Source organism: Rhamphochromis sp. 'chilingali', assembly GCF_963969265.1.
Source record: "Rhamphochromis sp. 'chilingali' genome assembly, chromosome: 11".
In the NCBI taxonomy this organism is placed as follows: Eukaryota; Metazoa; Chordata; class Actinopteri; order Cichliformes; family Cichlidae; genus Rhamphochromis; species Rhamphochromis sp. 'chilingali'.
Window position 1 is genome coordinate 38,383,583 of NC_137938.1, and position 27,792 is coordinate 38,411,374.

At 45.9% G+C, this 27,792-nt stretch overlaps 1 protein-coding gene across 1 annotated transcript in view; it reads left to right on the plus strand.

Annotated features, from left to right (window-relative positions):
* Positions 1-27,228, plus strand: part of LOC308405272 (collagen alpha-6(VI) chain-like) — a 65,454-nt gene extending 38,226 nt beyond the window's left edge. The window contains exons 15-40 of the mRNA XM_080895780.1: positions 372-443; positions 2,189-2,215; positions 2,322-2,366; positions 3,192-3,245; positions 3,457-3,519; positions 4,842-4,907; positions 6,305-6,358; positions 6,517-6,552; positions 6,631-6,693; positions 10,586-10,648; positions 10,930-10,992; positions 13,106-13,168; positions 13,251-13,301; positions 13,807-13,842; positions 13,959-14,021; positions 14,102-14,164; positions 14,741-14,776; positions 14,852-14,888; positions 15,044-15,055; positions 15,322-15,815; positions 18,603-18,699; positions 19,664-20,305; positions 20,379-20,463; positions 24,091-24,236; positions 25,158-25,205; positions 26,430-27,228. Of these exons, the coding sequence (XP_080751906.1) occupies positions 372-443; positions 2,189-2,215; positions 2,322-2,366; positions 3,192-3,245; positions 3,457-3,519; positions 4,842-4,907; positions 6,305-6,358; positions 6,517-6,552; positions 6,631-6,693; positions 10,586-10,648; positions 10,930-10,992; positions 13,106-13,168; positions 13,251-13,301; positions 13,807-13,842; positions 13,959-14,021; positions 14,102-14,164; positions 14,741-14,776; positions 14,852-14,888; positions 15,044-15,055; positions 15,322-15,815; positions 18,603-18,699; positions 19,664-20,305; positions 20,379-20,463; positions 24,091-24,236; positions 25,158-25,205; positions 26,430-26,605 (2,655 nt within the window). The 3' untranslated portion in view covers positions 26,606-27,228. The remainder of the gene's footprint in view (positions 1-371; positions 444-2,188; positions 2,216-2,321; positions 2,367-3,191; positions 3,246-3,456; positions 3,520-4,841; positions 4,908-6,304; positions 6,359-6,516; positions 6,553-6,630; positions 6,694-10,585; positions 10,649-10,929; positions 10,993-13,105; positions 13,169-13,250; positions 13,302-13,806; positions 13,843-13,958; positions 14,022-14,101; positions 14,165-14,740; positions 14,777-14,851; positions 14,889-15,043; positions 15,056-15,321; positions 15,816-18,602; positions 18,700-19,663; positions 20,306-20,378; positions 20,464-24,090; positions 24,237-25,157; positions 25,206-26,429) is intronic.
* The last annotated feature ends 564 nt before the right edge of the window (positions 27,229-27,792 follow it).

Consider the following 27,792-nt stretch of genomic DNA (forward strand, 5'->3'; position numbering starts at 1 on the left):
ACGTTTCACTGCGTGTAACTATGCATGTGACAAATAAAGGATCTTGAACCTGATTAAAAAACTTCAAACCTGAATTCATTTCCATTAAAAAATTTGCTTTTAATTATTTATTTTGAATTTTCTAGTTTGTAGTTTGTGTTCTTCTTGTTAAAGTTTAAAATTCTTGTTAAAGTTCTTTTTTCCTACAATTGCCAGCTGCTTGCTCCTGTTTATGGGGGCTACCTAAAAGCAGTTGGCAATTACATTTTACTTAAATGCAGATGTATTATTGAGATAATATTCATATAACCTGATAACTGAAAGATGGACCTACAGGACGAAGCAGACTGAGAGCTCGAACCAGGTGCGCTGACTTTGCTTTTGTGTTGCAGGGCGAGCGCGGTCCTCCTGGACTTCCTGGACTTCAGGGGATCCGGGGCTGTCCTGGAAGCAGAGGACAGAAGGTACGCGATGTGTCATACTTCTGAGAGGAGCACTGCTGAAGTCTGATCATTACTCCATCACGTGGAGAAAATGACGCTGCAGTCGAACAGACGAGTTCATGGAGATGTTTTTCATGTCAGACTGTGTGACGACGGATTTTTAGCATTAACTTTTGTTCTTATCATGAAAAACAAGAGATAAGATAAAACTTTATTAATCCCTCGGGTGGGTTCCTCTGGGAAATTCGGTTTCCAAAAAAGCACAGCGCCGACAGAAGTTACAGAGTTACAGGGGCGGTTTATCCTTCAAGCTCGGGTCCTCTACCAGAGGCCTGGGAGCTTGAGGGTCCTGCGCAGTATCTTAGCTGTTCCCAGGACTGCGCTCTTCTGGACAGAGATCTCCGATGTTGTTCCCGGGATATGCTGGAGCCACTCGCCTAGCTTGGGAGTCACCGCACCTAGTGCTCCGATTACCACGGGGACCACCGTTACCTTCACCCTCCACATCCTCTCGAGCTCTTCTCTGAGCCCTTGGTATTTCTCCAGCTTCTCGTGTTCCTTCTTCCTGATATTGCTGTCATTCGGAACCGCTACATCGATCACTACGGCCGTCTGCTTCTGTTTGTCTACCACCACTATGTCCTCTGATATGAATTGCACATTTCAAGTATGGAGTCTATTGCACCGTTGACTATTAACAAAGGTATTGCACAGTGAGGTGAAGAGGCACTACAGCTTAGTTGTTCCCCCCTCCTTTGTCCTCCTGTTTCCCCTCCCTCTCCCCTCCAGAGAGGAGTTAAACAGTCTGATGGCGTGTGGGACAAAGGAGTTTTTAAGTCTGTTAGTTCTTGTCTTGGGGAGAAGCAACCTGTCACTGAACAGACTCTTCTGGTTGTTAATGGCCGTCTGCAGAGGATGCCCAGCATTGTTCATAATGTCCAGCAGTTTCTTTAGTGTCCTTTTCTCTGCCACTGTCACCAGAGTGTCCAGCTTCATGCCGACCACAGAGCTAGCCCTCCTGATCAGTTTCTCCAGCCTGCATGAGTCCTTCTTTGCTGTGCTGCTCCCCCAGCACACCACAGCATAGAAAAGTACTCCAGCAACCACCGACTGGTAAAACATCCTCAGCAGCTTCCTGCAGATGTTAAAAGACCTCAGCCTCCTGAGGAAGTACAGTCGGCTTTGGGCTTTTTTATACAGGTGCTCTGTGTTGCATGACCAGTCCAGTTTGTTGTCCACCCACAGCCCGAGGTACTTGTACTTGTTGACCACCTCCACCTCCTCCCCCTCTATCTGAACCGGCAGTGGACCTTCTCTGGACCTCCCGAAGTCCACAACCAGTTCCTTAGTCTTTGAGGTGTTGAGTTGCAGGTGGTTTGTGTGACTCCATGCGACAAAGTTCCTCACCAGACTTCTGTACTCCTCTTCCTGATCATCCCAGATACACCCCATGATGGCTGTGTCATATGCAAACTTCTGAATGTGGCATAATTCAGAGTTGTAGCAGAAGTCAGAGGTGTACAGGGTGAAGAGAAGAGGGGACAGCACAGTTCCCTGTGGTGCTCCTGTGCTGCTGACCACAGTGTCAGACGTGATGTCCTTCAGCCTGACAAGTTTGTTTATAGTTTGTTATAAATATATCACACAAATATTAAATATATCAGACGTTTAATCGAATCCAAATAACTGAAAGATTCCTGTGAAGCTGGGCTGAAAAAGTCAAACATGAGCGCTTTAACCATTAAATCTGCTGTTTGTATCTGCAGGGCTACCGAGGCCTCTCAGGCAACAAGGTGAGTGACCGAGGTCTGCTGACACTGCTGCATTTATTGGAGAAGTGACAGTTTATCATAGATTGAGCAGTGAGACGTAACAGCTGATTGTGCTCCAACGCTGCAGGGGGACGACGGGGAGGATGGACTGAACGGCATCGATGGCGAGCAGGTATGAACATCTGTGACTGAGGCCTTCTGATCACTGATGCGTTGCTAACACTGTTACTTTTTCACTAACTAGTAATCTAACTAATAATTATTTCTATTGTTAAAACAAGAAAATTACTTTTTTTTCAACACACAAACGGTTGAAGCTGTCTTCAGCTGCGGGGGGGGCTGATGAGGTGGCTCTTCTGTCTTGAAGCCAGAGGGGGGTTTGGTTTCCCTGATGTATAAATCCTGGCACAGCGCGCACTCCGTTACTCTGTGTCGGGCACCTGCAGGCCAGTGGACACACTGGTTTGAGTCAAGGAGGCCCTGGAGTGGCTAACATTAGCCTCAGCTAACGTTAGCTAATGTAGCTAATGACTAACATCAGCTAACATTAGCTAATGTAGCTAATGTCTAACATCAGCTAATGTTAGCCGCTAACATTAGCTGAGGCTAATATTGTAATGATTTTTCTCCTCTTTGTGAAACAGAATGTAGCCTGACAAACATCTGGGCTGAGGCCTTTGTTCCTTGTGCTGTGTTAACACACACCTGAACACAGCTGTGACAGACATGCTGACACCTGCTGATGAGCAGTGAATTTATCATCACCTGGCTCCTGCTGTTCAATATAATCATTTGAATGCAACTGTGGATTAAATTATACATATAAGTTTAAATTAGATAAATGAATTATTACATATGAAAATTATTCTTTATATTAACATTTACACATGCTGTATTATCCTAGTGATTTACAAATCATGGTAGGAGAGTATGATGGTTTATGTCACGTGACTGTGGAAGAAGAAGAGATGACGCGTTCTTCTGGTTTTGTTTGCAGGGAGAGACGGGACTCGGTGGACTGAAAGCAGAACGAGGACCTCCGGGAAACCCAGTAAACAAAAACCACTCAAAGTTTCTTTGCTTCGTGCTGCATCAGCTCTGATCGTTGTTACCTAATGAAACGATTGATCCATTTTACTGTTATTGTTTCTGTTTTCGTTTTTTTAAATGTGTTTTGACTTCAGCTGGTAAAAATGAAGCTGTGAGCTGTTGACCTCTGACCTCTGGGTAGGTTGATTGACAGGCTGAAATATCATCTTTAGGGCATCCCGGGGACAGGAGGCGAGAAGGGGCTTAAAGGACAGAAGGGACTGAGAGGAGACCCGGTGAGTTTCGGTGCTTTCATTTCAGAAAGGTCGGCAGTCACATGGACTTTTTTTCCTAATTATTTAATATGTGGGAGCAGGAGGGGGACGAGGAAGAGGAGGAGGCAGGTCAAGTTCAGGTCGATCAGACTGCTAAAGCAAAATAAACCTTTCATATTTCAGGTTTTTTGTTTTTACAAAGAAAACCTGTTTCAACAGCCTGAATATGAACAATGTCCTGAAATAATGACTCTTTAGTTTCTGCACATATTTTTATGATACAAAGATTATGGTGAAGATATTTGATCGTGTAGTTTGTCTGTGCCCGTCTGATCTGTCTAACAAATACAAATAAGCTGGGATTTATCGAGAGCTTTTCCAGCCTGGTGTGATCACACACTACATTCACTCATAAAACACTTTATTTACAACAATCATCCACAAACGTCGTGCTGCCATAAAAACCCATCACAGAACTCTGCATGTCGATGTTTTCTCAGGATGTTTTTGTGTGTTTAAACGTTTAAATGTCACTAATGTCAGTTAAAACTAGGGCTGTTCGATATAACCATATATATCGATGACGATATAAAAACGTTCTTTCATTTTACGCTATCGTTTGTTTCGTGGTGTCGCAAAATAAAGTGTTTACGGCAACATTTTTTCATGGTTTTGATCACTGCAGTGGCTATATTCATTTCTTAAAGTTCTGTCTTACTCTTATATTTAATATCACCACACTACGGACGCACAAGCGCCTGTTTTTATGCGTTGTCGTTAGCAACAACGACGGTAACAGCATCGCGTATCCGCTTGTTTATGTTCCACATAAACCTTTCACAATAAAGCTCAAGATCCTGTTGAGACCTTTCAAAATAAACTGAATCGCGTGAAAGATGCAGATTATTTACAGATGAGAAGCAAAAAAGAGACGCCAGGTGCTAAAAAATAAAGCTTAGACTCCAACGTTAGAACAGGCTTTTCCCCGCAGCACGCCGTGTAATAAATACTCACAAAGAAAACGGCGCCGTTACAGCTTATGTCTAAAACGTGTCGTTTCATGCATCGGTTAAAACACTCGACGCACAGCTGGAAACACTTCACACAAGTCGAGCTGCCCGAGATTCACAGACTTTACAGAAAATGTTACATTTTTGTGATTTATATCGTTATCGGACGATAAACGTCAGATATCGGGATATGAGATTGTGGTCATATCGCACAGCCCTAGTTAAAACTGTAATATCGGCTCTTTCTTCTGTCGGAAAACCCGACAGCTGATCGCAGCTGGGAAACAGCTGGAAGCTCCACTTCAAGAACCGAACACTGTTTTTGTCTGACAGGGCACCCCGGGTGTCGACAACAACAGACCAGGACCCAAAGGAGACCCCGGCAGCCCAGGGAGACCAGTAAGACACGTCCACATCTTTATGTAAAAGCTGAACGTTAGCCGCCATGATGCCACTAGTTTACCGTAAATTATCTACAGAGACTAAAGCTGATTTTCTTATCAGGCTGTAAACGTTTTTAATATGGACTGCCTCTAAATTAGCACTTGAATGCTCAGAGCACTTCGTACAACATGCCTCATTCACACAAGCACTTTTTCACTCTCTAACATTCACCCTCTGACGATGCATCAGGGAGCAGCTCGGGTTAGTATGTTGCCCAAACCTCCAGTTAGTAGATGACCTGATCTACCTCCTGATCTACAGCCAACACGAGTGTCTATGGAGACTGACTCACTGCTGCCTCTTCTGGGCATCAGAGGAACTGTGCGTTTTTGATACTAAAGTATTTGTTGGGTTTCAGGGGATGCAGAGCCTGTTGTTCACCGAGGATAGGTTTCCAGTCTGTCCCAGAGAGACACACAGTCATTCACACTCATACTCACACCTTCAGAATCACAAGTTAACCTAACGAGCATGCCTTCGGACTGTGGAAGGGAGCTGGAGGACGCGGGGCGAGCATGTGACACCCTGTCACTTTCTTTTCAGAAGAGAGGATGCCATTGGATCAGACAGTCAGTTCTGTTCTTAGCTGACAGGAGTGCGTGGTGTGGTCTTCTGCTGCAGTACACATCTGCTTCAAGTTTAATGTGTTGTGGATTTAGAGACGTTTCCTCTGACCTCTGACATCAGTGAGGTCGTTTCTCTCAGAGATCTGCTGTTGACGCTGCATGTTGTCTTTTCAGAGCTTCCTCTGTAAATGATTGTGTGCAAAGTCCCAACAGATCAGCAGAATAGTCAGACCAACCCGTCCTGTACCAACAACCAGCCACATATACACCTATATGCATTCATTTGGTGCCACGTGATTGGCTGATCAGATATGTGGCCAGTGATTGAACATGAATGTGAAGCCAATACAGAAGCATCCTAACCTGGTCGGCAGGGGGCGAGTCCTCTGGTCTGATTGGATAGAAGTCTATGACAAAAGGAGCGCTGAACACTCTTTGGTGGATTTATGGTTCCAGTTGCTAATTTAAAGTGTTTCTGAATAAAATGTGATTAATTTTACTTTTAAATCAATAAGCCCACCTGATGTACATCACAAATGAGTGAAGACTATATGAGCTGGTCCTGAGTAGCTCACTCAGGATACAACGACCAAAATGTTGAAATTACCAACCAGTGACTGACACCATGCAGCCCTGACCTTCTCTGGTGTACGGTCTGAGGAAAGCCAGGCCAAATGGTCACAATATATAATTATAATATTTTGACCAAAGTATATAATTCTGTGGCTGGACGGGCAGAAGGACAGATGGCTGGATGCAGTTATCAGAATGTTTTTTAATCCACAGGGTGATCCTGGTCCAGACGGGTACGGGGGTGACAGTGGACTAGATGGAAACCCGGTGAGATTTCTCAGAAAAATCGTTCTTCTGTTTCTCTCTAAGAGAAGCTGTTTTCATGAAGAGCAGTGATCCTCACACAGAGACTCGGGTAGGAAGGTGCTGCTCTGTGCTGCAGAAAGACTTCAGCATGATGATGGTGACATTTATTTCTTGTGCAGGGTCGTAATGGAAGAAGAGGTCCCAGTGGTGAGAAGGTAGAAGACGATATGAAGCAGCATCAGGATTATACCGTATATCTGTGACTGTACACAGACGTCTGACTCTGTTTGCAGGGGTCACCTGGTGAGAAAGGAAATCGAGGCCCTCCCGGTATCCCAGGTGCTGCTGGGCCACAGGTGAGAGTCCGGTTCTGTCGTGACGGTCTGCTTTGTGATTGGACGCACGGCAGGTTGACCTTAATTGTGAGACCGAACATATTTAACTCAGAAAAGACGCGACTGCCTCTGCTGTAGTTTAACCCCTCCTCCCCGCACTCAGCCTTCCTCTCACATCGCTGCTCTTACTATGAATGTTGTGGGAACGCTGACGGTCATTCAGAGTGGGAACACCCTCTGGTCAAGTCCTCAGTTCTGATAAAAAGAGTGATCAAACATGCAGCCAGAATTATGCCAGAAGCTTATCGACAGCTACCAAGAGCGTCTGTGAAGAACTTTGAGACATTTAGCCAAAAATTAGTATGTTTATTTATATTTGAGCCTGTGTGCATTAGAGAAAATCCATTTGGTGCACGCTAGTGCTGGGCCATATCATACCGTTCACGGTGATACCGGTGTAATGTTGGGCAACGATAAGAAAATGAAATATGGCGATAGAATATGGGTAAAACGCGCATGTGCAGTGCCTTTGTTTACATACGCACATGGCGGCGACGCAGAATGAGAAGAGCGAAAGCGGATCGTTGAATGAAACGATGAACCAGAACTGGTTTGTAAAAACGCTGCAGCTTCACTGGTGTGGAACTGGTTTAGCTTTCGTCCGTCAGATACACAACAAAGCACTATTTTTGGTAGCGCATGCTAGCGGGCCGTCGTTATTACCGCGTTGTTTGGAAAATACGGCGCACTTAAAATCATCCTTTGATTTGTCTGAAAGTCGACAGAGCCCCTTATAATCCCGTGTGCCTCATGTATGAACTCTGGTTGTGTTTACTGACCTCGAAACGATTTTATGTGCACGGCGCTCGAAAATCTGTCAAATGTTTCAGTACGACTTTGCTGAGCTACGAAGCCGCACCGCTTGATGGATTGTCGGAGCGTTACGGCTATCGTAGGCGGAGCCTCGCGGAGTGATACGTGCTGTGCTTCAACATAATGTTACCGTATTGTGTGTGTATAAGCTCTTTTTAAGTGTTGTGGATGTTATACATGGTTATGCTGAGGATATGTCGGCCAGTTTCCACTGGAAACGCCTTTTGGTTAAACTGTCAGTTTGCACTGTTAAATGTTTATATAGCTTTAATGCAGATAAAAAACAGCTGCTTGTTTAAGTGAAAATACATTGATGTTGTTTTTTTGTTTTGTTTTTTTGCACTAATAAAGTTGAGGAGTTCTTCTTTGGCTCTCAGAGGAGGCGGACGCACTTTTTCTCCTCTCCCTTATCTTCCCTGCTTATGTCCTTGTCTAGTCTCTTTTTTTTCTGTATTCCTTTTCCCTGGAACAGAGAGGGAACAAAAAGGAATTATGAATTTGATCAACTGGTCCCTAAATGCAACTGACACCCCTTCCTCAACGAGAAGTTTGGGCTTGGGTGAGCCTGAGTGCTGAAGATATCTACCTATTCTGAACCATGATAACAGGGTTCTGGCTGATCGGAGCTGGCTTGGCCCTGACTTATCAAAGAATAAAGAAAGCGGAACCGGCTGTTCAAACCCCCCCAAGGCTGCCTGCTGGGATTGAAATGATAGGAGAGGTTTGTGTATTGTAGGTACGGTCGGCAAGGTCTGTCATCTCGGTTGTGGGCAAAAGACCTGCAACTGACACATAAAGGCTATCTCATCTCATCTCTCATCTCAATTTGTCTCGTGTCGATTATATCGTCAGTTATATCGTTATTGCAAATTTTCAAATGCATATGGTGATAAATATTTTTGGTCATATCGCCCTGCTCTAATGCACACTCTCTACGATCGTTGCACACTGGAAAAGGTTTAAAGAAATCATTAAAAATCCAAAATGACCTGAAATTCATGCCCGTGATGAACATCTGACCACAACTGTATGTAACCACTACGCATCATGTTCAAGTCGCTGGGCCTGTAAAGGGATCTCCACTGCGTTGTAAGACCCCTCGATATGTTGGAACTAATAAGCTGTTTCAAATATTGAAGTCTCAACTGTTCAAGAGCCGTGATTCAGAGCCAGGCTAACAGAGTTTACAGCTGAGGCAGTAAGCTGTAAATGTTCTCCCGCAGGCTGCATCTGGTTGAATTTAGCATTAAATTCCTGAAGGATCATTGACAGTAACTGTACACATTATTCCTTAGAAGTTTTGTTTTAGTTGAATAGGCAGAAATCCCCACAGGACTCGAGAGGTACCAGTTTAGTCTGTGTTTTTGCATCACTCCGGTTACACTTTGGCTTTCGCTCAGCTGGATTTGGCAGATTTGTGCTGGATTTGGCCCATGGACAGACTTCCAGAGAAATTCAGTGGAACTATTCATGAATTTCTTTTTTCTCTGTCAAACCACAAAGCCAGATAGGATGCAGTTGCAGCTCTGCTTGGTATAAGTTAGCAACTTAAGAAAAGCTGTTTCTCATTTAGTGGAGTATATTTGTGAACACATGTTGTATAACAGTCTCATGGGCAGTGTTCACGTCGACAGAAAGTGATATTCTCCGTCTGCACATTCAGGCCGCCGTACGTTCATGTGATGAGCTAAAGCATTAGGAGGTATCACACAGACACAAATAAGCTCACTGTTGATCTGAAATGTGACCAACGTCAGATCGTACTTCCCCAAAACATGACTGCACTGATCCACACCATGACTGTTTTCTCAAAGCAACATATGAAATCCTGCGCTCTTTAAGACGAGAGCGGCTGTGACGATGTGTGAATGACGCCGTCCTGCTGTCACGCTAACACAGTGTTTCTGTTTCTTATGTTCTCTTTGCTATTGTTTAGTTTCCTCGTTCTTCCAAGTGTAATCATTTGTACTTCCTGTTGGTTTAGTTTGTTCCCTCCCTGGTTAGTCTGTCACGTCTCTCGTATAAGTTCTGTCTCTGGGTTTCATTCATCTGTTTTCCTTCCTCCCACCTCATTATGTTTGATCTCTCCCCCATTCCCCGTGTGTTTCCACCGTTTGCCTTTGCCCATTGTTGCATCGTCCCATATTGCTGCGAGTGTCCCCCCTTTTCCTTGCTCTTAGTTGCTTGTTCCTCACTTTCTCAGTTGTCTAGTTTCACGTCTGAGTTACGTTTTTTTGTATTTGGTGTTTTGCCTGCCTTAGTTAATTCTTTTGAGTTTTGAGTCCTGCGTTGGCTCCTCCCTCTTCCTGGCACACAGTGCTTAAATGACACCAACCAAATTCTTAAGGCAGGTGTTCCACGCCATTTGGTCAGGGACACACAAAATTATTCCAGGTGAATTACTTAGCCTCAGGCCCTGGTGACTGAAAAACATCTGGTCTTTCCATAAGCTGTGTCCCAAAACCTAGGCCGCATCCTTCGGAGGCCGCATCCTTCGGAGGCCGCATCCTTCGGAGGCCGCATCCTTCGGGTTGTCACACAGCTGAATAACCATCAAACAGAAACTGATTAAATCGACGTGTGAGATGATAGAGAATTGACTCCAGTATCCTGTTATATATACATAGACTCCCGGCATCTGTACTAGGATGTACTTCATGCATGACGTCATGAAGTTTGGCCGTAGAAAGGATTCTGGCAGGCGCATGCAGACAACCACACGCTGTCTGATCAGATTGCACTGATTTGCTGTGTTTGTCATAGCTCTGTAATTATTGTTTGATGGAATGTTTTCCAGGATTGACATCCTAGCGCCCTTGTTTTTTCTTGTTCTTTTAATTTCCTAATTTTATTATTATTTTTCAACACTTCTTTGTTTTAGAAGCAATACAAATAAAGTGTAGTGACATATATATTATTATCAGCGTACACTACAGATGACTACTAGTGTACAGCTATGCAGACTATCCATCAGTCATCATTGATTGGAAGAGCAGAGGTGTAAATAATCACCAGTTATCAAACTGTGATGACCCTGCAGGGCCCTGCTGGGGACAATGGGGAACCTGGACCCAAAGGAACACCTGGTTTTCCAGGAAATCAGGTGCGTTCATCAACTAGGCTGTATGCATGCACTGACCAACGAGTTCAATTATGATGTACTGATTGCGTTTTTCTAATGAAGCATGTGTCTGATTAAAGGGAGTTTTGCATGAGGAAAAATACCAACATTGCTTTTTTTATTATTATTATTGCTTTAAAGGTCATTTAAACATTTAGACATTTAAAGACTTTAGAAGTATTTCCAGTGGCTGCAACATAAAGAGTGTTCAGTGTTTGCATGATGTGAATAGAGTGAACAGTGGCAGCTCTGCTCCTCCACAGGGTGAACATGGATCTGTTGGAGAACCAGGGCTACCTGGACGTCCTGGCCCTAATGGGCAGAAGGTGGGTGACATCGCTTCCTTTCTTTGCATTCAGGAAAGCTTTTAACCAGAATACCCATGTAGCCAGCGGGTAGAAGTCAAAACCCAACCCCTATCCAACTACAAGCTTTAATGGCCCCAATGAGATTTTGTGTCACAGTCTGGTTGAAGCAAACTGTGTGAATGTGAGTAGATAATAGTGGAAACAGACTTAATATTAGCTGAAAGCGAGCTGTTTATTGTAGGCTGGTAAACAGTAGTGATGGGCAGATGAAGCCCCATGAAGCACTGAAGCTTTTCATCCAATTGGTTCACCCCAGCGCAAAGCTTCTTGAAGCTTCATTTGCTCTAGCAGGACACCTACTGGACGTAAAAATAATAGCTGGCATGAATTTGAAGAGTGTGGCATTTTGCACACAGCCTGTAAATGTCTACAACAAAAGGAGTGTGTAAAACATGTATATTGTAGTGATGGCAGTATACTGTGTATATTTATACTGGCAGTATGGGAAATGATTATTTGGAAATGCTTGAAATGGAAATGATCATTTACTGTGAGGTGAGGTGTGGTTGGGGTGTGGACAGTAGTTGTGCTTTTGTAATGTTGAGGTATGGACAGCTACACACTGAGGCTTTGAGCCTCAGTCCTGCCTGTTCACATTTTATTCTGTAAAAACTAAATTTTCACTGCTTTTATGACCTTTTTAGTGGGGAGAACATAGCTAGGATTTAATGATTTAACAGATCTTTTGAATCCTTTGTCCTCCACAATGCTAAATGGCTGGGAGTCCTCAATCACCATGCTGACCAGGTCTTCATCTATTTGAGATTGTTCTCCTGAGGAAAGACAATAAAGACAAAGCACAAATATAAATATCACACACGTAACTTATTACAGCTGTATAATATTGTTATATCATTTAGTAACATTACTGCATGCTATATTATCATGGCATTTGATGGCTCACCTGGTCTTGCTCCACAATCGGTGTTCCTCTTATTCTCATGCAAAGCTCTGTAGTGCCTAAGCATGGATGAGGTGTTGTTGTTATATCCCAGCTCCCTGGCACATAGCAAACACTTCACCTTGTACAAAAGTCAAGACAGCTCAACATAAATTGTATTGCACCATCAGGGAGGACATCCTCCTCTTCTTAGCTGGCTCCATTCTCTCCTGACTTTCTCTCCTCACGCTCATAAACCTCCAAACTGTCTCCAAACTCTCACTAACCACAACTCTCCATCAAACACCCACATTTTGAATGAAGTCTGAGGGGTTTATATCGCTGTCATAGCTCGCGGCAAAGTTCGAACCACTTCATGAACCAGTCACGTGGTACAGCCGGGCAGCGAGGCTGCGGACGTCATCATTTTCAGCTCCTCCCATAAATGAAGCAAGCCTCGATACGCGCATCGCGGAAACGCCCCCTCCATTACTCGACACAAGCTTCGAAGCCTCGATACAGAACGTCACATCACTAGTAAACAGCACAAAAACAAAAGGCAAAGGAGAAACTAACAATAACCTAAACTGGGTGAGCTAAATATAAAAACACTAGAACAAGGACCTAGAAACCTGAAGACCTGACATGAATCCATAAACCTAGAGGCATGGAAACAAAGCAGACGATTGGACGAGGAATGAGTGGAAACACACACTAAATACACACAGGAGGTGATGAAGCGGAAACACAATGACGGCACAGGGGAAGTGAAACTAAACACAATGAACATGGGACACCAGACCTCTTCAAAATAAAACAGGAAACATAATGACACGCAGACATGAAACACGTGAAGGCTGAGGGAGACTTAAACACACGGGGTGAAGACACCAGGGGACTGTAATAAACAACAGCAACCTCAGTATAACAGAAATGAACTTAGATAACCTGATGAACTTAAACATAAACCATAAACATCCAAATGTATAAAAACTCAAAACGCTGGGTCAAATGGCCCAGGATCGTGGCCATAAACCACAGCAGCAGTTTAAACGTTTAAAATGTGAATAAAACTGGATTCAGCCTGTAAATAATGTACTCTTTATTTATAAATGGAAAGATATTTTGGCAGGGTTTTGTTGGATGGGGGTGTAAATTCTGATGGAGAAATGTCCATGGTTGTTATTTAAGGGCCAACCAGGAGAACCAGGTGTGAAGGGTGCTCTGGGACCACCAGGACCCAGAGGAATGCCGGTAGGATCCCGAACATGAGCTGAGCTTGTGTATATCTGTAATTCAATGCAGTTATCTCATGCAAGACTTTCTCTGTGTTCAGGGTCTGGATGGTCGTGACGGGTTTGGACCTGAAGGACCGAAAGGTTCAAAGGTAGAGCTGAACCTTAATTTGACATCAACCAACAAAAACTGAATGAATTCTGTTTTCATCAACAATGAAAAGCAGTAAGAAGAACGCCACATGGTTTTAGTTTCAGCTATTCGTTTGATGGCGGAGAAGATGTTCTGGTTCTCTCAGGATACACCGTGGTTTGTGTCACTGGTGACCCGCACCCAAGCTCTGTGCTGGCACAATCCAAAATGTTCCCTCCCAAGTTTTCATAAGAACCTGAAGAACCTCAGTTTTACCAGGATTCAGAAAAAGGAACGTTCGTCCATTTTTCACTGGCAGTGGTGAAGTGATTGAGGTCTGGGAGGCTGTTGAGATTTGGGGGCTTAGTGGAAAAATACAGCTTAGTATCATCTGCATAGGCATGGGGATGTCTTTGGTGCTGTTCAGCTGGACAATGATGTGGGTAAAACAGATTTACACATGTGGCCGAACATTTTAGAAAGTCTTAATCGTGAAATCGTTGCTTCTTCCTTTCTCTGTACAGGGAGATGCTGGTTTTCCTGGTTACCCTGGTTTACCGGTGAGTCCTTCCATTTTCCACACACTAAAACTTTGATGCCACCATGTGGTTCAGCCAAAGTAAGCTAGAAGTATGTTGGACTCTGTGGTGATTGAGACACGGCATTTTGTCTTCAGGGCGACGACGGTGCGAAGGGACCGAAAGGGTATCCAGGATCCAAGGGGAACCGGGGTCGTGGGGTAAGAAAGGTTTCTTTGATGTCGCGTCACTGAGACGTTGGCTTTTTGCTTCTTCTGTGATTTATGTGTGACCCATACAGGGGAACTCAGGCATGCCAGGAAAGCCAGGTGAGCCTGGAGGTGACGGATATCCAGGACACAAAGTACGTTTAAACTGCATCTTCACCTGCCTACCTTCACTCTCATTAGCACGTCTAATAATTCTTTGAATGATGTTATCTTCTAAGCAAATCTTTCAATAAAAAAAAGCTCATTTAGTTTTTAAATTAAATTAGACAGAGGACATATTAAAAGATGGAGCTGCCAGGCAGGATGAAAAGAGAAAGACCTCATAGAGGTTTCATGGATGTATTTGGCGAGATCATGCAGAGGGTTGCTGTGACAGAGCAGGATGGTATCTGAGCTGGAGGCAGATGGCTGTGAGCACGTCCTGGTTACTGATGGACGATTTCAGTTCAAAAAGCTGGTAATGACACAGCATCACAAATTGCTGGGATCACTGTCCATAGGAACAGACATCACACAAGATCCATCCATGACTGGCAGACTCCAGCAGTAACGCTGCATCCTGTTCCGTTGTCAGGGAGGGACCACATCAACGTAAAACCGGCACCATGTAAAGGAAGCGGGTCATCACCCTGTGGAAGCCACAGATAAAAGTCACATTTGATTATCCTCCCAAATAAACTTACAATAATCTCTGTTTTTCCTCCATCCAGGGCCCGAAAGGTCCTCCTGGGAGCAGAGGCCTGTCTGTAAGTCCACCTTTAAATCGCTTCACCTGCTTAAAATAAATATGTTGTTACAAAGAACATTTTCTGTCGTCTCAGGAATGCGAACTGATCAACAAAATCAGGGACAACTGTGGTAAGTGTCATCGCTTTAAACACGTTTGCAAAACAATGATCAGCTGTTTGTTTATGAGTTTTTATGTAGAGGATGGAAACTAAAACGAACGTTTGTGGAAGCAAACTGCAGAGTACGAGCGCTGTGATAAGTGAATGTGTTTCTGCTTCACACAGCTTGTTCACACGGTACGTACGTCTCCTCTTAGTGAGAACAAACATGGTGAGTACAGCACAAAGACTTTGTCCACAGATGCCGACTGACTGAGATCATCGGGACATATTTGCACCTTTTTATCTGAAACTGTCTCCAACTGCTTGGTGGATTTTACTGAGTAGCAGAAGTCCTTTGTAACTTGTAACTAGTCGTCTTTGAGTATCTGTTAATCGGCCTGAGCGTGTTTCCAACACCGCGGTCGTTTCACTTCAGCTCTTCCTGACGTTACCTCCTCCAGGTGAGTCACAGTGTCCGGCCTACCCCACCGAGCTGGTGTTCGGCTTGGACATGTCTGACGACGTGACTCCGACGGCCCTCGAGAGGCAGCGCTCCGCCCTCCTCCACCTGCTGGAGGACTTGAGCATCGCTGAGAGCAACTGTCCACAAGGCGCTCGCGTGGCTGTGGTTGGATACAGCGCCTACACCAAGTACCTGATCCACTTCCAGGACTACCATCGCAAGACTGCGCTGATAGAAGCTGTGAAGAACATCGCCCTAGAGAAGACGTCCAAGAAACGCCAGCTGGGCGCCGCCATGCGCTTTGTGGGTCAGAACATCTTCAAACGAGTGCGAGCTGGGTTCATGGTGAGGAAGGTGGCCGTGTTTTTCACCAATGGAGCGTCTCAGGACAACACTGACATTCTTGCTGCCATTATGGAGTACCGGGCTCTGAACATCGTCCCAGCAATCATCTCCCTGAGGAACGTTCCCGCGATTAATCAGGCGATGGAGGTGAGTTTGATTTAGCCTCCATCAGGTCCATGGTGAACATGCTAAAATTAGACGATACATTACAAATGAATTCTCAAACATGTTTCATAGTTTTTCTGTTGTTGGAAAAAACGATGTTGATGAATTAACCTGAACACTTTAAACTGCACCATCATGCACAAAATCATCTTTCATTTAGTCTGACTTAAAACCTGACTGAGACCATCTGGGGATGGGAACCAAAAACAGCTTTTGTAGGAAACCTGTTCCCAGCGCTCCGATTCCTGGGAATCGTGTGGCTGCACTCTCTCGACGATCAGCTGGTTACAGTTCACGCGTCAGAGGAGGAAAATAGCGATGCAGCCTAATGCATGGACATTTATCTTTATTGTACAAAAGACAAATGGAAAAGAGGAAAAGTGTGTCCGCGACAGAAACAACTGCGTGATGTTGCTGATGCTGCCCAGACAGACTTTACCTTCCACAGGTAACAAACAGCAGTCGGGCTGCAGCCTCCCTGTCTACCTGCTCACGTTTCTAAAGTAGAATCAGTCTTTGCTTCGTGTTCTGCTAAGAGAAAGATCTCAGAGATGTGAGTCCTCGTTAGGGATTTGCTTTGGTGCAGCCTGAGGTTCATGTTACTAAACTGTGGTTGTGAGACAGCTTTTTTTAATGTAACAGGTAGTGAAGCAAATTACTTTTTCCCAGGAGCAATCAAGTAGCAAACTGCGTTACCTTTAAGAAAAGTGTTCTGGTGTCTTGCTAATCATTTTATCTTGACTCTGGATTCTGTAGAAAGAATAGAGCCTGGAATGTGAAGTGCGTGACTCCCTGGGGTAGCTCAAACACACAGCTTTGATCAGAAAACTCATAAGCTGGACATTATTTTATACAACCGACAAGGATTCAGGGTCACCCCAACTATCAGTTTCTTCTTTAGTCTGAAGTACTGAAGTAATAATCTGTAACCAAATATTATGTCTTGTTTGTTATAACAAATGAGAACTGCTTATTAACAGTTTTTTAAATGAATTCAAACTGTGTCTTTGGTTGGTTAATAAGCTGAAGTGCTGCCACTCCTCCTCCTCGGCCTGTGCGATGAGGAGTCTGGCTGTGACTCAGTGGGTCAGGATAACTCAGTATGTTGATACCAGCATGGACTAGCGTAGATCCATCCATCCATCCATTCGCTTCCGCTTATCCTTTTCAGGGTCGCGGGGGGCGCTGGAGCCTATCCCAGCTGTCATAGGGCGAGAGGCGGGGTACACCCTGGACAGGTCGCCAGTCTGTCGCAGGGCCAACACACAGGGACAAACAACCATTCACATTCACATTCACACCTAGTGGCAATTTGGATTGTCAAATCAACCTATCCCCACAAGCTGCATGTCTTTGGACGGTGGGAGGAAGCCGGAGTACCCGGAGGGAACCCACGCAAACACGGGGAGAACATGCAAACTCCACACAGAAAGACCCCGGCCTGATGTTGGAATTGAACTCAGGACCTTCTTGCTGTGCGGCAACAGTGCTAACCACCGTGCCACCGTGCTGCCTCTTTTTTTTTTCTTTTTTTTTAGCGTAGATGAAAAGGTTAATAAATGAAATGGGAGCTGCTGTTACGATTGAGGTGGAGGACTCACACGCAGGACTCTGATGCACACCGGGTGTATATACAAAAAGGTGAGGGGTCAGGGCTCCAGGGAAATCCAGGGGCAAAGTGCTCATTCCTCTTCAGGCAATCCACACACGCGACCAGCCTCTCTCTCCGACACTCACCACACAGGAAGCAGTCCAGGGAGTCTGTACACAGGGAAACGTACTGAAGGTTTCTGTTTGAGGCTACACTTCCTCCTCGTAGTCACCAAACTGGCCTGATTTCCCACTTTGGACACAGTCAACCAGGCCAACAGTACCTTTGCAAAGCACCACAGGGCCTGGCTGGCTCTGTGGGGAGCCAGGCCTCCAGAGCTACAACCAGGCGACCAGGTGCTAAAGGAGGCAAAGGAATAATTGGACAACCGACAAAGTGAGCAGAAGAGAGCCAGCTTCTCAGACAGTTACTGCTGATGTTGCTGCTCTTTAGACAACTGAACAAGCACCACTGATGTGGTGCACCAGGAGCAGGAAGTGATGCAATAATGCAGCGAGCGTGCCACCCTATCTGTCCACAAAACCTACCATGCCTCTCAGTGTGAACATACAGGAGTGTGGAGTCGATATCGTAATATCTGGTTTGGATGAAGATGGGACTTCATAAATCAGTAAGCACTGTTACAGCAACGGCGCCCTGAGATTATCGGAGTGTTTGCCTTGGATTAAAAAACATTTGGCTCTTGATGCTACAGTCAGGGTGTCCCCGTTTCCTTTTTAGACCTTACAGTGTGATGACTTCTGGAGGGTTCCACGGTTTCATCATCTCCCTTTTAAACTCTTTGCTCTCACTTGAGCCAATACATCTGGGACCTTCTCAGCACATGATGTGAGGGCCTTTTTCCCAGCCTGTTTGGCCTGCAAGCACAAAGTCGTTCCAGCTCATTGTGCACTTAGTCTCCCTGTGCGGCTCCAGTTATGTTTACAGTGTGTAGCCAGAAGTTAGTGTACAACAGGAAGAAACAGCTGTGGTGCCTGAAGCCTTCTCTCATGGCTGTCAGTTATAAAGCACATACAAGACAGATGGACCGAAGAGGGAAAGTTTAATAAAACATAATTTTCTTTAAGCTGCTTGTCGTCTTCCCTCAGTCGTTGAGGAATTCTGTTTGTCATGAACGAGCGAAGCGGTCGGTAACGGTAGCTGCTGTCTCCTCTCAGGCTGACGACACAGGAAACTCCATCTTCACGGTGCTGAGGAGGCCACAGGAGCCGGCTGCTGACCTGAGGAGGGTCAAGAGCTGTGCCGTCTGTTACGGTAACGACTGATGCTCATACCTCATCTGCACTGCACACCTTTTTAGTTCGAGTTAGATGAGCTGTGTGGGATCAAAGTGAATATGAGGAAGCTTGACTTTACAGTCCTCTTAAAAATGTAAATCGCCACATCTCACTGCTCTCAGGACGTGCGGCTACTTTTATTGATGCCATTATCGGCTCTGCAGCAGGTGACTGTGATAGTAGGTAGGGGTGGGACTTTATTTTGGTGGGCACAGCATGCGGCCAATCGCAAGCAAAGACAGATTGGGATCATACCGATATGTGACAGAAGGAAGGGGGCCGACACTCCGAGGCAGCAAGTGTAGCTTCAGGCCGAGTGCACAGACAGAAACACAGGGATGAGACCGCAGAGCTGAGTGCAGAGTTTTTAAAGCTGGCCTGGTTTTATTTTCAGCCATTTTTCCACGATGGAGAACAAAACGATTCAACTTGTCCAGGCCTTAAACGTGATGCGTGTTCTCTCCTGCGAGTCTCACAGCCCTGAATGTGCACTTGAAGCCATTTTTGATTCTAACTTGTTGGATCTGCTGCTCACCGCAAACAAGCTGCTGCAGTTTTACGACTTTCCCTGCTGATTAAAACCTCCCTGAGTCATTAAGCAATAACAAATGAAAGGTTTTTATACGACTGCAGTTAAAAACAAAACTTCCAGAACTTTTTCTGTGATTTCACACATTTCTTTCTTTGTTCATCGTGTAGAAAAACAGTTAAATATTTAACTTCTGTACACTGACAGAGACTTTGGTTGATACATAACTTTATGCCTTTAGGTGTCTAATCCTTCCCTGGATGAAAAACACTTACACAATATCAGACTTTTTTGTTTCAGTTTTGGTAATACATGAGAAAAATCACTTTTTACAATGAAGTTAACGTTAAATACACGAGCAGCGTATGTGGATGAATAAAGGTGTTTTCAGTGGCTGCTGATGTCTCTGCAGACCCCTGCAGGCGTGCAGAGGAGTGCGCCTTCATCCAGGAACCAGTGCTGCCTCAGCAGGCGGATGTGGACCTGGTCATGGTGCTGGACAGCTCCAGGGAGATCCAGGCCGATGAATACGCCGGTGCCCGGCAGCTGCTGAGCTCTGTGGTGGAGCAGCTGGCCGTGAGTCCACAGCCCCGCCGAGCCGGCCGCCAGGCCCGAGTAGCTCTGGTCCAACAGAGCACCAAGGTGGAGTTCGGCCTGCAGACCTACCAGAATGCTGGAGACATGAAGACGTACATGATGCAGAACATGCAGCAGCAGGGCGGCTCTTTGGCGCTGGGACAGATGCTGGACTACACCCTGAGGGAGGTGCTGCTGAAGGCCGGCCAGCCGCGCAGCAAGAGGGCCGTCCTGACTGTGGTGGGCACCAAGACGGCCTACAGAGACCAGGCCAAGCTGCGCTACATCTCCCAGAAGGCCAAGTGTGAGGGGGTGGCGCTGTTTGTGGTGGCGGTGGGTGATCGTTACAACCGGACGGAGGTGGAGGAGCTGGCCAGCGTGCCGATACAGCAGCACCTGATCAGACTCGACAGGCTGAAGGCCGACGAGCAGGGCTACGCCCAGCGCTTCATCAGGGTCTTCCTCTCCGCCCTCAACAGTAAGAGCACGCTCAGATCTCCCTGTCGTCTGTAACCAGACACACACTGACGGGCTGTTCGGGTTTATTTCAGAGGGACTCAACACTTATCCTCCACTCCCATTTAAACTGACCTGCAGCCAGCTGTCAGAGCCAGGCGACACTCTGGACACGAACAGGTAACACTTTCCACAGACTCACACTGACTCACACAGACTCACACAGACTCACACTGAGCCACAGCTTCCACAGACTCACACAGACTCACACAGACTCACACTGAGCCACAGACTCACACAGACTCACACAGACTCACACTGACTCACACAGACTCACACAGACTCACACTGACTCACAGCTTCCACAGACTCACACAGACTCACACAGACTCACAGCTTCCACAGACTCACACTGACTCACACAGACTCACACTGACTCACACTGACTCACACTGAGCCACAGACTCACACTGACTCACACTGACTCACACTGAGCCACAGACTCACACTGACTCACACAGACTCACACTGAGCCACAGACTCACACTGACTCACACTGACTCACACTGACTCACACAGACTCACACTGACTCACACTGAGCCACAGACTCACACTGACTCACACTGACTCACACTGACTCACACTGAGCCACAGACTCACACTGACTCACACTGACTCACACTGACTCACACTGAGCCACAGCTTCCACAGACTCACACTGACTCACACAGACTCACACTGACTCACACTGAGCCACAGACTCACACTGACTCACACTGACTCACACTGAGCCACAGACTCACACTGACTCACACTGAGCCACAGCTTCCACAGACTCACACTGACTCACACAGACTCACACTGACTCACACTGACTCACACTGAGCCACAGCTTCCACAGACTCACACAGACTCACACAGACTCACACTGAGCCACAGACTCACACAGACTCACACAGACTCACACTGACTCACACAGACTCACACAGACTCACACTGACTCACAGCTTCCACAGACTCACACAGACTCACACAGACTCACAGCTTCCACAGACTCACACTGACTCACACAGACTCACACTGACTCACACTGACTCACACTGAGCCACAGACTCACACTGACTCACACTGACTCACACTGAGCCACAGACTCACACTGACTCACACAGACTCACACTGAGCCACAGACTCACACTGACTCACACTGACTCACACAGACTCACACTGACTCACACTGAGCCACAGACTCACACTGACTCACACTGACTCACACTGACTCACACTGAGCCACAGACTCACACTGACTCACACTGACTCACACTGAGCCACAGCTTCCACAGACTCACACTGACTCACACAGACTCACATTGACTCACACTGACTCACACTGAGCCACAGACTCACACTGACTCACACTGACTCACACTGAGCCACAGCTTCCACAGACTCACACTGACTCACACAGACTCACACTGACTCACACTGACTCACACTGAGCCACAGACTCACACTGACTCACACTGACTCACACAGACTCACACAGACTCACATTGACTCACACTGACTCACACAGACTCACACAGACTCACACAGACTCACATTGACTCACACTGACTCACACTGAGCCACAGACTCACACTGACTCACACTGACTCACACTGAGCCACAGCTTCCACAGACTCACACTGACTCACACTGACTCACACTGACTCACACAGACTCACACAGACTCACATTGACTCACACTGACTCACACTGAGCCACAGACTCACACTGACTCACACTGACTCACACTGAGCCACAGCTTCCACAGACTCACACTGACTCACACAGACTCACACTGACTCACACTGACTCACACTGACTCACACAGACTCACACAGACTCACACTGACTCACACTGAGCCACAGACTCACACTGACTCACACTGACTCACACTGACTCACACTGAGCCACAGCTTCCACAGACTCACACTGACTCACACAGACTCACACTGACTCACACTGAGCCACAGACTCACACTGACTCACACTGACTCACACTGAGCCACAGACTCACACTGACTCACACTGAGCCACAGCTTCCACAGACTCACACAGACTCACACTGACTCACACAGACTCACACTGACTCACACTGACTCACACTGAGCCACAGCTTCCACAGACTCACACAGACTCACACAGACTCACACTGAGCCACAGCTTCCACAGACTCACACAGACTCACACTGACTCACACAGACTCACACAGACTCACACAGAGCCACAGCTTCCACAGACTCACACAGACTCACACAGACTCACACAGACTCACAGCTTCCACAGACTCACACAGACTCACACTGACTCACACAGACTCACACTGAGCCACAGACTCACACAGACTCACACAGACTCACACAGACTCACAGCTTCCACAGACTCACACAGACTCACACTGACTCACACAGACTCACACTGAGCCACAGACTCACACAGACTCACACAGACTCACACTGACTCACACAGACTCACACAGACTCACACTGAGCCACAGCTTCCACAGACTCACACAGACTCACACAGACTCACACAGACTCACACAGCTTTGTCATCAACAACACATCTGTGTAGCTCACACAAACACACCTTAAAGCAGATAACCCATAAGCTGGAGACAATGTCATCTCTTACTGTTTGGCACTAATTAACTGGAATAAGTTTCTCTTTATTGCTTCATGAACTTCTTCACAAATAAATTGAAGAAAATAAGAACAACCCCAGGTTTCTCTTCAGCTCTGTAGCCAGGCTGACAAACAGTCAGAGCTCTGTTGAGCCAACCATCCCTTTAACCTTAACTAGTAATGACTTCATGAACTTCTTCACAAATAACATTTTTATCATTAGAGAAAAAATGACCAGTAATCATCCCACAGATGTAATATTATCTACAGCTACTCTTAGTACCATTGATGTTAAGTTAGACTCTTTTTCTCCAACTGATCTTTCTGAGTTAACTTCAATAATTACTTCCTCCAAACCATCAACGTGTCTTTTAGACCCCATTCCTACAAAACTGCTCAAAGAAGTCCTGCCATTAATTAATGCTTCGATCTTAAATATGATCAACCTATCTCTAATGATCAGCTATGTACCACAGGCCTTCAAGCTGGCTGTAGTTAAACCTTTACTCAAAAAGCATCTCTAGACCCAGCAGTCTTAGCTAATTATAGGCCAATCTCCAACCTTCCTTTATATCAAACATCCTTGAAAGAGTAGTTGTCAAACAGCTAACAGATCATCTGCAGAGGTTTATTTGAAGAGTTTCAGTCAGGTTTCAGAGCTCATCACAGCACAGAAACAGCTTTAGTGAAGGTTACAAATGATCTTCTTATGGCCTCTGACAGTGGACTCATCTCTGTGCTTGTCCTGCTAGACCTCAGTGCAGCGTTCGATACTGTCGACCATAATATCCTATTAGAGCGATTAGAACATGCTGTAGGTATTACAGGTACTGCACTGCAGTGGTTTGTATCATATCTATCTAATAGACTCCAGTTTGTTTTTTATGGCCCCGCCCCTCCCTGAGCCTGGTTCTGCTGGAGGTTTCTTCCTGTTAAAAGGGAGTTTTTCCTTCCCACCGTTGCCAAGTTCTTGTTCATATGAGGTCGTCTGATTGTTGGGTTTCTCTGTAGTATTTCTATGCCTTGAAATATAAAGCACATAAATGTTAGTAAACAGCAGTTTCGGAGCAGCAATAATTAAACGTGTTATTCAGAAAGCTATTGTGATGGCTCAGCGAGTGCCGCTGCTCTGTGTCCAGTCAGGGCTCAGCAGACTGGGAGCTGGAGATTTCCGATCAGCCGAGAAACTGGTTCCAGGAGCAGACGGGAATCTTGGCAAGAAACCTGAGTGTCATCAACACTCTGAGCAAAAGAAACAGGTCGTTTTCAGGAGCTGACCTCACAGGTAGAGCACTCACACACACACATAAACACACACACACACTCACTAATTAGTGCTCAGTAACATTCAAAAACATTTTGGAAAGAAAAGCATCTGCACTTTCAGTTTCTTGAAGACGTTTCACCCGAGAAGCTTCTTCAGTTCTCAGAGCGACTGGTGGAGCGTCCCAGATTTTTAAGCCCTGTGGGAGTGTCCCTACGAGGGTCGTGGACCTCCTATTGATCCTCTGCCTGGGTGTGAAAATGGGTGGGGGTCACAATCAACCAAGATGTTGGGTGAACCCACACGTGTAAAGAAAGCTCTTAAAACATGCGGTTATCCTAATTGGGCTTTCATCAAATCAGCAAAGAGGCTGATTCCCTGAGGTCAGAAGGCCCAGGATGTGATTGGGTGTTAAGGCGTCGGGAATGAAATCACATGATAGGGTGGAGTTAGGTTTCACCCAAACCCTTGGCTGATTGTGACCTGCACCTGTTTTCATACCTCGGCTCGTGTGATTAGGTACAGGATCATTAGGGGGTCCGTCGTCCCCTCTTAGGCCGGGGCTTAAACCAGTTGCTCTAAGAACTGAAGAAGCATAAACGTCTTCAAGCAACTTAAAGAAGTCCAGACGCTTTTCTTTCCAAGCTCCTCAGACTACGATGAGCTGGATGACTGAGAACCTTTACAGACATGTTTCTAATTAGTTAAAAACAAACAGATTTTAACCACGAATGGTTCACATTCAGTCGTCAGTGAGTCCACATCATTAACAAGCACACACTCGGATCACTGGCCTGTTTATGGCCGTCTGTGTTGCTGTTTATTTCTCCCCTGTGGGTGTAACTCAGCCTGTGGTGTTGTAAAGTGCTCTAATGAAACCTGCTTCACTGAAGCTCTGCAGCTTTAGCTCGCACTCCCTGCTGACTGTTTGGTCTCTGACAGATGTGGACGTGGAGCCGACGAAGCAGCTGGACAGCTTTGTGTCCACAGGTGAGCATCCACCTGCTCTCAGTCACACTGTCCTTTCTCTTCCTCGCTACGATGACGGGAAGAACGCTGAGTTTGAGGAACGCAGATGATCTCAGTGACATCGCACCTACAGTCTGCAATCATCAAATAGGGAGACATTGACCAAAACATGAGCCACAAACATTCAGCCTACTTCAGTTTAACCAGCCGAGAACTGAGGGAAAGTCTTTTAGTGGGGTAGCTCAAACCGGTCAAAAGATACAGACTAAAATAAATTCCCCTTCAGAGGACATAAACGAGTGTGCTGGGTGTCAGGAGGTTACAGTGTTATTAGTAAGAAGCACAGCTGCACTTTGCAGCTCGATACATAAACTGCCAGGTGTTTGTACTCAGGGGCCACGACTGAGAGCAGGAAGGCTGCCTGAGGGTCATTAGCACCCCCCAAAAAATCACTGGCTGCCCTCTGACACACCTGGAGGCCATCGCCAGATCCTCCTGTCTCAAGTAAACCAGGGCCATCACAGGTGACCCCGCCCCCCACCTGTTTGACCCACTGCTCTCTGGTCTGCGCCTCAGGTCAGTCAGCTGCCACACCTCCAGACTCACTAACAGCTTCTCCCCCGACCCCTGCCCACCAATCTGAGGCATGGTCTGAGTGACCCTCATCACTCAGGACGCTCACACACTCACATTCCTCTAGAGCAGGGGTCGCAACCTGCGGCTCTTTAGTCCTTATACTGCGGCTCCACGTGGTTTGGAAAAAAATGACAAGTAACTGAAGTGTATTTTAATTGTCTTGGTTCTTTTTTAACTTGTAGTTCGCAATTGGAAGATTATCGTGATCTTGAAATACAAAAATAAAATTATATGTTAGTATTCTTCATCGCTCAAAATAACCGTACCCGCCGAAGCGCCGTGGATTTATCGAGGCTTTCAACCCCAGGCAGGCCAAGCATGGATCTTTGGATCCACAAACGTAAGTGAGCAGCTCCTCCATGAACTATGGTAACAACAAGCTGGGTCCAAACTGCTCTTTGGGTGTTAAAGGTTGCTGACCCCGATCTGTCTGCTATGTATTCCTGAAGCCCTTTACTATTGATATATTTTCTTCCTCCGTTGCAGAGCGCCCATAATTTTGCACATGTACAATGACAATAAAGGGCTCTTCTATTCTTCTGTTCTGTTTTATTGAGTTTGTTTTTCTGTGAGCTGATTTTGCCTCCTCGCTCCTGTCACCTCTTGCAGGCATCTGCTTCCTCGGCAAGGATGCTGGCGACTGTGTGAATTACACGGTCAGGTGGTTCTTCGACCACAAACGCAGCGTCTGCTCCCGTTTCTGGTACAGCGGCTGCGGAGGCAACGAAAACCGCTTTGCGACGCAGGCAGAATGCGAGAGAGTTTGTCTGTCAAAGCACAGATGAGGCGCCGGGCCACCGATCTGCACTGAGAGCTGACACAGCAGCAGAGCGACCTCAGAGCAGCTTCGTCCACAGTGGGTTTTGTTCTGGGCAGTTAAAGTGTAAAGACTTAAACACACACAAGGAGCCGCCTTGTCCTCCACCCATGTATGATTAGTTTAGTTCACTCCTCTGAAACTACTTTACTGAAATGGAATAATCTTTTTTATGTCACAGGGTGCTATTTTTAAAGGTATTTTCATTTTTAAATACTTTAAATGCTTCCAAGAAAAGACATCACGAGAATGTGTTGAAAAATGATTTTATGCCTAAAACCTTTATGAATTATGTTTAACAGATGCCAAAGGAAGCAGGACTGTGATGCAAATTTCTACCAGGCGTTGGTGCAGTGCCTTTGCAGCTGCAGCCGGGCAAACAAAATCTGTGAGAAAATTTAGAAACATCAAAAACTAAAGTTAAAACAACGCCAGCTCAAGAAACGCTGCCCCCTGCTGTTGAAAATATTAAAACCTGCCTTTAAAATCCAAATATTTCCAAAGCTCGCAGGCGCCTTGAAGCAGCTCCTCTGAAACAGCTGCATGTATTTTGTACTGTTTGTTTCTGAATAAAAGTTTGTGTTTAGATAAAAGTCCGACATGTGTCCGTGTCTGTGTGCCTCTTCAGGATTTCAGTGAAAACAACCCAAACCTGACATTAAAACAGATAAACGCAGCACAACAAAGTTTAAAACATTATCCACCTGATATGTTAAAGCTCATATGAAATATTCAGTGATCCTGTCACGCGAGGTTCAACCTCTGCGTTCAGGTCAAAGATGGTACTGCTGTGCTGTGTTCCTGCCTCAAGGTGGCGCTGCAATGCCTAAGAAGCAGTCAGCAGGCCCAGGCTCCCTCACTCAGTAAAAATGAGTTATTGGTAAGCGCTCAGCAGCGACGCTGCCCACTCTGCAGCACAGGGACGCCACACATCTCTGCATCGAGTGATCGTTGCAGCGTGCGGCAGTGGAAGCTGCACTGCTCTGAGCTCCATCGCTTCCTGTTAAAAACAGTCTTTTCATACAACAGTTTTTGAACTTAACGGGTTTTCCTTTGGATAGTTTACTGTACAACGAGTTACATAACAGTGACAGGATGATAGAGTCGTTTACTGGGATGCACCATCGTGAAGGCTGGAGTTATCCTCCAGACTGG